At 38.9% G+C, this 9,378-nt stretch overlaps 1 protein-coding gene across 1 annotated transcript in view; it reads right to left on the bottom strand.

Annotated features, from left to right (window-relative positions):
- The window catches only part of ROS1 (ROS proto-oncogene 1, receptor tyrosine kinase), a 116,191-nt gene that overhangs the window by 3,638 nt on the left and 103,175 nt on the right, over positions 1-9,378 (bottom strand). Inside the window, 1 exon segment of the mRNA XM_007454922.1 lies at positions 4,436-4,599. Within this exon segment, the coding sequence (XP_007454984.1) occupies positions 4,436-4,599 (164 nt within the window).

The following is a 9,378-nucleotide window of genomic DNA, read 5'->3' as shown; positions in this document are numbered from 1 at the left end:
GGGGCACGAACCCGTGTCCCCCACATCGGCAGGCGGACTCTCAACCACTGCGCCACCAGGGAAGCCCTTCTCTGCCTTTTTTGTTCAGTCACATCGAATTATCAAAATTTTTGGTGATCCCCATATCTCTTTCTATTCCTTATCATCAGGATTTACATTCATTGTAAATCTCAGAATGTGAATTTCTCTTGTACCAAAATTCTATATCTGTCATGGCACAGAATTACTTGTTTCTATCTAAATTATCAGAGTTTGATTATATTCCCTGTTAACCTCTTCCTGCATCCTTATTCTGCCTCATTATGTCTGCTTCTCTATTTTTTTAAATATTATTTAGAATTTTAATTCAGTCTTTCAACAACTTAGCACCTAAATAAATCAGCATACCAAAGAAAACAAAGTGGAAAAAGTGTGGGAGCAGTGTTCTAACCACAGCCACGTCTCTGTGAAGGATGAGAGTAAAGGCTCTAGAATAGAGTCCTACTCCAGCCCCATTCAGCAGGATGACCATGGGCAAGTTACTAACCTCAATCTTTTCAGCTGTAAAATGGTAATATTATAATGTCCACTTCATAGGGCTATTGTGAGGATTTAATGAGTTAACCCACATAGCACAAGTGATATATAAAAAAAGTGCTAAAGTTAACTAATACTTCAATTAAAAGCCATTCACAAAAAGAGTTTTGTTCTCTATATGTCTCATAGATGAACTAGGTAATGCTACATGGTGAAAGGATTTTCTTAAGGGTCCATGGAGACTTCTGGTAGACCCTAAGGTAAAACTAGGCTCTCAGGCCCTCTAACACCCATTATGACAGCCTCCGTAATTTTTATATAAAATGTCTGTACACATTAGAAGGAAAGGCTTCCGTGAGTGAGGAGTTGAATTTTAAAATATAACACAAGTCAACTGTAAATTCCTCGCAACCCTATGGAACTCTTTATCTCTGCAGCATTTGACCACTCTCAAGTCTGTGAGCCTCTCTCCTTTGGATTTCCATGACAGCCTTCCTCTTCCCTTTCTGACTTCTCCTCTCAGTGCCCATCATCTTTCTTTGTCAGTCCCCCATATATTGGCTGTTTTCTGGGTCCCATCCACTGTTTACTTCTCTTCTAATTCTATACACTTTAATTGAATAACCTCAATTACACCCTTGACTTCAACTACCTGTATTTCCAGCTGAATACTGGGCTTCTTCATTTCTCCCACCTTCAGCTCAAACCAAACATGCATAAAGCTGTTCCTCCTCCTGTGCCCCCGCCTTTGGGAAGAGCACGGCTTTACACCTAGTTTCTCAAATCACTGGGATTCACCATCGTCTCCTCTCTCTTCTTCACCCAATTAGATGCCAAATCCTCTAGCATCTACCCCTGTGGTAAGTCTGGTTTCCATATCCTTCTTTCTATACCTGTCACCATTCATTATTTCAGCTTTCATTAATTTTCATTTCCTATGTGATCAGTGTGACCACTGTTCCTCCAGTTTCATCACTTGCCATTTCCCACCGTCAAGTGTGATAAACTACCTGCAGTTCTGTGAACCCCCATTCTCTATTATTCCCTGACTTTCTACATACTGCTCCTTCTATCCTGAGATACCTTCTCACCCCCCTGCAGGACTCAGTTTAGGATTAACCTCTCAGTGGCTTTTATTGACTCTCCCTCTGCCATACAGTGGAGGTTTGGCATGCTGCCGCAGGACTCCCACAGAACATGAATTCCCTCTCAATGGCAACAGAAGGCCTCCTGGCTTCTGGCAGAAGATGTAGTTTAAAATCATCTGCTCACCAAATCTTTGAAAATAAGCTCATTTGTTAAAAACAAGAAAGATGGTGGAGAACTGACCAGAGAATCTACATCTCACTCATTCCTCTAGACTACCAGCCAGTGTGTATGTATACAAACATACACACTGTAAATGGTTGTATATGCATATAAAATATCTGGAAGTATATAATCAAATCACAAACAATGGCTAGCACGGAGAGTAAGGACAGGGAAGAACTAAGAGACTAGCTTTTTACACTGCTTAGATAATTTTATATGTTTTTTAAACAATAAACATAAATTACTTTTCTAGTAAAGATCTTTAAATACAGTTATAAAAATAATATAGCAAGAACTATTACAGAGATTAATTACTAGGAAAGTTAGAAGAAAAATCGGAAAGGATCAGGAGTCAGTTTTTTGATTGATTGTAAAATAACATAAACATTCTTTTTTAAACCTTTAAGAAGATGGTGATTGTGTTTCATTTTATAAAGGCCACAAAAATGATATTCACAAGAAAATCTGAATCAGAGGCTTAGTAGTTAAGCTTTGCCTTCTAGAGATCAGAGCAGTGATTTAGTAAGGAAATCATGCTTTCAGTGCCCAGTAAGCAAAACCATGTTCTGCTTGCCTTTCAAACAGCTATGCAATCAACTCAACCCACTTACTGCCATTCATCTACCTCAGGAACAAAAGATTTCATTTTACATATTGGCAAACCACCCCAGATTGTTTTTCCTCTAAAGTTTCCATATGTGAAGTTACAACCAATAAGAACCAGGCCAAGCAGGGGCAGATTCAAATGGCTTGAGCAAAACAGTATTATTCAGTAGTGGACTGGTGACACTCACCTTTCCTGTGGATAGAGACACAGTCCTATGACAAGGACAACTTTTATAATCACCAGTAGAAGAACAGCTCACTACTAAACATTACATACAAGATTAAAGAAACTGACTCTATAGTTTCTCAAGGGAAAGAAATATTCTTGCCTCTTCTTTTTCTTTAAAGCATCCCAATGGTACACATTAAATTCAGGTGCTTACCACTATACTAGGCCTTGCACAAAAGTCAACAGGTATCTGTTGAAATAATTTTTTTAATTTTCTCAAAAATTCATTCAAAGGAATACATTAAGCAAACGTTTAGAAAATGAGAAGGATTTTATTGTATGTAGAACGGCTTATAGGTATGTTTTTTCTTAACCTGGGTGATCTTCACACAGTCAAGTATACATATAGAATACTTCACACAGTCAAGTATATGTATAGAACCCTTCACACAGTCAAGTATACGTATAGAACCCTCCAGAAAAATGGGGTTGCCTTGCAGTCATAACTCGTAAGGGCTCAACCATTGGCACTCCTAGAATCAGCTCAGTTCCATGATGAGAAGGCAGGTAGAGCCAATATGAGATTATTAACAAGGCTTATCCTGTTAAGGATCAGGATGCATGCTCAAAGCAAGCACAGCCCTTTCCAATCTGTCACGTAGCTGTTTGTGTTAAAGAAATCTCATGATCAGAGTCTTATCTCCATTCATGTCATGGATCCAAAGTTACTCAAAATGTGTAGTCAGAAACACAGCAAACAAGACAAGCAGATATTTGTCTTTGGGCTTCGTATTTTTCCCTGCTATTATTAGTCAAGTGCATCACTCAAGGTGAAGGTCTCACTGTAGAGAGATGACTCCAGGGCAACCATCAGCCATTGTGTAATCAATCAGTGCAGAGATGGAGAGTCTTAATTTCTGAGGGATTCTGAGTCATGGTCCATCTTGCCAGGTATATTTCTAAGCAAGAATGTTTGCATTTGGAAAAAAACAAAGGGTCCTATGAACTTTTAATAATGGGATAAAGTTTAAGAGCAGCTGGAAAGGATCATTTTAAAATTTATTTTTCTGCAGCCAATTAGGCAAATGTATTGTAAATCTGATTTTGGAAATGAATTAAGTGACTACTGTGTTTTAATACCAAAATACTGTAGTGGAATCACAATAGACCTTAGCAAGGTGTGACCCACTACAATAATCATAGCAAACTAAATAGCAGTTAAAAGCACCAGATTAGACATATACATGGCAACATGGATGACTCTTAAAAACACAGTACTTAATGAAAAAGAAAGAAAAGAAGCATTACATAACACGATAGTATCCATGCATACAATATACAACAAATTAAAAGATACACATTAAAGACATTAGTATGGCTGCCTGGCAGGTGGAGGGAGGAAATAGAACAGGAGAGGAATATGGAGATAAAGGGACTAAACAAACAAATGAAAGAAGAGTCTTGCATAGACCAATGACGATAATGTACCATCAACTATAATTAACTCAACTCTGCTACTGAGGTGCAAACTGGCATGGGGGTGGAGGGTGGAGAGAACAGGCCTCATGAAATTATAGTCTAACATGTTAATTCTCATCCTTACTATCTTAAATTATAAATCCAGGGGCCATACCATTATTCTTTTTTTTAAATTTAATGAACAAATCAAAATTATTTTCAAAGAGGAGTACAATAAATACTTGATTATGAGGATGGTGCCAGTATATTATTCTTCTTACGCACTGTAAGATGTCTTCCACGTACATCCCATTTTAACCTTATTCAGTTCACACTATATAAAACCCAAAAATTCTGAAGAAGAATCAAACTTACCTTCAGAGGCTTCATTTATGACTCCACTGGGGTGTGTTTCTCGTCTGCATTGAGAAATACTATTTAAGGAAAAAATTCTGAATAACTGAAGCTTTTCTTGAATTTTATGGAAAGTAGGTCTTTGGTCAGGTTCTTGAGCCCAGCACTGGGTCATTAAATTCCACCTGGATATGTGGGTAAGGACACAAAGTAAATAGTGATTGGATATCACTAGGTAGCCATTACTGATAACCCAGGTAAGGTCATTTCAGAAGGAAAAGAATTTGAGGTATTGCCAGTTTTCCGTAATTAATATAACTGAACCAGAACAAAAGCTTTTGTGTCTTATAAAATAGTGGCTGGCATATTCCTTCTGAAAAGCTGACATTCAATAGTTATTAATCTAAATAAATAGATAGTAAATAGATGGTTGGAAAATGTTAACTGAACCCATTAGGAAACTAACAGCTATAAAAATTACTGAAGAAGCTGAGATTAAATTTTATATTCATACACTGATATCTGAAACAAAATCTAAGATTTACTCAAAGCCACACAGATATTTAGTGGCAGAACCAGAGGTAGAAATCAGATCCAATTCTAATGCTTTTACTCTTCATTACACTGCCAGGTTAATTAAGAGACTCAGTTCTCCTAGACATAAATAGCTGGTTGAACATTCTCTTTTCATTAATGGTTGTCTAAGAAATGTCTGTGCAGAACTCTTGACTAATGTTCATTCATTCATTCAGCAGAGATTTGTTGGACACTTACTATATATGAGCCGTATATCAAGAGCAAGAGATGTGGCAGTGTGACTCCTGTCCTCATACGATATATATAGCAAACGTAAGAGGGAGACAAAATTTATCCACTACAACTCATGGGAGCAGGGGGAAAATGTAGCTCTTTTATAGTTCTGTAACTAATTCTCAAAGCCCCACCTAGTAGAAGAAAATTAGTACAATGCCATTTATAACCTAGCCCATTCCAATATTTTAAACCACCCTTTTTAGGTAATCCTCAGTCTTTTATGGATAATAACTCAGTCTCTCTTATCTTTAGGCTATTCCTACTCCCTCTGTCTTCCTCTCCAAGGTGGTATCAGGATTTATGTTGGGTGAAAGTCTTTTGTGAGTTGTACTGGCACAGTGAAGGATCCTTTGGACCCCACTGTGCCCTCCTTCTCTAGTCTCAGAATGGCATGATGAGGAATTCCATAAGGAATGACTGGTCTGGTCCATCCTGCAGGCATCGGCTGCTCTCTGCAGTCTATGATCCCTTTAACCTGTTCTTTTGGCCCTTCTCCCTGAACTGGTCCCCGCTTTTCTCTCTCTAGCTGCAGGCCTCTGAGACGGCATCATGTCCCATATCTACTGACAAGGCCCAGGAAATCCCTTCCTGTTTCTGTTGCATGCCCACAGGATGCTCCTCGGCTGAATCTCCAGCCTTCAACAAAATGTTCACTCTACACAGGAAACAAAGGAGGCTTAGAAGGGCAAGCTACCTGTTCTCTGTCTGGACATGCCATCCTACGCTGTTCATGATGCTGGGTGTCCATGTCAATGTGGGGGATCCCCTGCTCAGTGATCTCCTTGCCATCCTGCCAAATTGGGAGAAGTGGGCAGTTTCTCCCTGTGCTTGGTGTCACCTGCACCTAATCTAACTGAGGCCTACAGAGGTTTTGAGACCTAAATATCCAACATCTTCATCCTCCTACCTCTATCTGTTAAGGTCTCTTCTTCCTACACTTGCCCAGGGCTTAGAAGGAGTTGAGTTTCTCTTCAATTCCTCTTTTTTTATTAGACTATCCTTATATAGAATTATAGGTTTAGTTGCTCACACCTGGCATTTAGCAAGCTAACAAGGAGCTAAAGGAGTCTGTTGGGTGGGCTAAAAGTTTCGTTCGTTTTTTCCATAAGGTGGCTCTAGTAGCACTTAGTTGTCTTTAACTTCATTCAAAACAATTTTGTTAGATTGTATGTGACAGCTGTCACATCAGCATGCATTATAAAAAAACTTATCAAAATTGGTGTAGCCATTTTAATATTGAAGGTGGAAGGGAAAAAAGCAACATTTTCAGCATATTACGCTTTATTATTTCACGAAAGGTAAAAATGCAACCGAAACGCAAAAAAAGACTTGTGCAATGTATGAAGAAGGTGCTGTGACTGATCGAATGTGTCAAAAGTGGTTTGTGAAGTTTCGTGCTGGAGATTTCTCACTGGAGGATGCTCCAGGGTCGGGTAGACCAGTTGAAGTTGATAGTGATCGAATCGAGACACTAATTGAGAATAGTCGACGTTATACCACACGGGAGATAGCTGACATACTCAAAATGCCCAAATCAAGTGCTGAAAATCATTTGCAACAGCTTGGTTATGTTAATCGCTTTTATGTTTGGGTTCCACATAAGTTAAGCGAGAAAAACCTTCTTGATTGTGTTTCCTCATGCGATTCTCTCCTTAAACGTAACAAAAAACATTCCGTTTTTAAAAGAAATTGTGATGGGTGATGTACAATAACGTGGAATGGAAGAGATCGTGGGGCAAGCGATATAAACCACCACCAACCACACCAAAGGCCGGTCTTCAAATAAGGTGATGTATATATGGTGGGATTGGAAGGGAATCCTGTATTAAGAGCTCCTTCCGGAAAACCAAACGATTAATTCCAACAAGTACTGCTCCCAGTTAGACCAGCTGAAAGCAGCACTCGACGAAAAGCATCCAGAATTAGTCAACAGAAAACGCGTAATCTTCCATCAGGTTAACGAAAGAGCGCATGTTTCTTTGATGACCAGGCAAAAACTGTTACAGCTTGGCTGGGAAGTTCTGATTCATCTGCTGTGTTCACCAGACATTGTGCCTTCAGATTTCCATTTATTTTCGTCTTTACGAAAATTCTCTTAATGGAAAATATTTCAGTTCCCTGGAAGACTGTAAAAGACACCTGGAACACTTCTTTGCTCAAAAAGATAAGTTTTGGGAAGATGGAATTATTAAGTTGCCTGAAAAATGGCAGAAGATAGTGGAATAAGAGGGTGAATACAGTGTTCAATAAAGTTCTTGGTGAAAATGAAAAATATGTCTTTTATTCTTACTTAAAAATCAAAGGCACTTTTTAGCCAGCCCAACAGATAACCCTCTCTCTCCTCCAAGCTTTATTTCCAAGTCTGCTGACTCACTAAAAAGGTCAAGTACCTGTTCTCTTTTTTACTTTCTGGATCTAGAAGGCAGATTGGGGGCAGAGAGAGAAAGACTGATAAAGAAACATAAACTGGGAAGTATTTAAAAATATTAGTATTACCATATCAACAGATAAATATACAATTATAAGTCCTAAAAAACAGTACTAAAGAAAACAGATGTGAGCTCTAATTAGAGATGGAACATTTTTGGCAAATTGCTTATAGAAGGACCCTCTGCAGAGGTGATGTTTAAGCCAATGAGCTCTGTAGAAAAATAAGATGCTAGTCATGGGGACTGGGTGGGGATGGAAGTCAGGGAACACACTAGAAGAGGCAAAAGCATGTGTAAATTCCTAAATTTGGAAAGAGCTTGGCACATTTTAGAATGTGAAGGAAAGCCAGTGTGGCTGTAGAGCAGTCACTGAGGGGGAGAGTATAAACGATGAGGTCAGAGAGGTGAGGATCACACAGATCAAGGGCCAGCCTAGGTGCTGGATTTTATGGCACTGCAATGGAAGCTGTCCAAGGTTTTTAAGTGGGCATGATCTTTACATCTTTAAAGGATGACTCTAGTTGATATATGTGGAGAATTGATTGTAGAGGGGCAAGAATTGATTGTAGAGGGGCAAGTTGGAAGTAAGGAAGTTGGGTTTTTTTTAACATCTTTATTGGGGTATAATTGCTTTACAATGGTGTGTTAGTTGTTGCTGTATAACAAAGTGAATCAGCTGTACATATACCTATGTTCCCATTATCCCCTCCCTGTTGCGTCTCCCTTCCACCCTCCCTATCCCACCCCTCTAGGTGGTCACAAAGCACCGAGCTGATCTCCCTGTGCTATGCGGCTGCTTCCCACTAGCTATCTGTTTCACATTTGGTGGTGAATATATGTCCAGTAAGCTGTGAAGAAGCGAAGGAAGTTTTTGAAGAAGACTAGGTGAGAGATAATGGTGTTAGACTAAGACAATGACAGTGGAGCAGGAGTAAGAAAATATTCAATTGCTAGGTGACAATGACGCAGAAATCATCATAGGTATTGTATTTAAAATAGCTGTATCTGTATATGGCATGCAGACTCCACTTTCATCTCTTTCATTCTTGCAAGCACCTCAGGTCAGAGTTAATACTCAATATCAGAGTATCATGGAGAAACCTAATATTGGTCTGTTTCTCAGTATTGATCTGATGACTTTTCATATATATTACAAGGAATTTACATTCTGGATATGGAGTGCCAAACTTGGCTTTATTTTTTAAAGATTAGAATCACCGCTAAGAACCTAATCTTTTACATATTTCTTTATAATCTGTGGCATTTAGAAACAGGGATGACACAGAGAACTCAGTGAAAGACAATTCGACTCTGAAATAACATCGTGTAACTGATATTCGATCATGGAGTTTAAACCAGTAATTAAAGTAGAATCTTGATGGGAATCTTAGGGCTGTCCTAAGAGGTGAGAGGAGAAAGTGAAGTGTAACTTGCCACAGGGAGCCTATCCCTTCTAAAAAGAAAGTTGCGATTCTGAGGTACTGCCAGAGGATACATTGAATCTGTCAAGACTTGTCATATTTCAATTATGAAGTTTCTAGTTTATTTATTTATATCCCACCTCATTCTACAAAGTATTCAAGACACTTAATGGAGATGATTTAGTGAGAAGGAAGGAGCGAGAGGAGGACGGAGGGAGAGGGGAGAGAAGCCATCCATACAGTCGCCCCTTTGCCACTCTGTACTTCTGTACCACTCACACTCCCCTCCAAAAGTTTAATC

Source organism: Lipotes vexillifer, unplaced genomic scaffold (genome assembly GCF_000442215.2).
Source record: "Lipotes vexillifer unplaced genomic scaffold, Lipotes_vexillifer_v1.1 scaffold58, whole genome shotgun sequence".
Taxonomy (NCBI): domain Eukaryota; kingdom Metazoa; phylum Chordata; class Mammalia; order Artiodactyla; family Lipotidae; genus Lipotes; species Lipotes vexillifer.
Note: the sequence above shows the minus strand (reverse complement) of the source record. Positions and strands in the feature narration are given on the sequence as shown.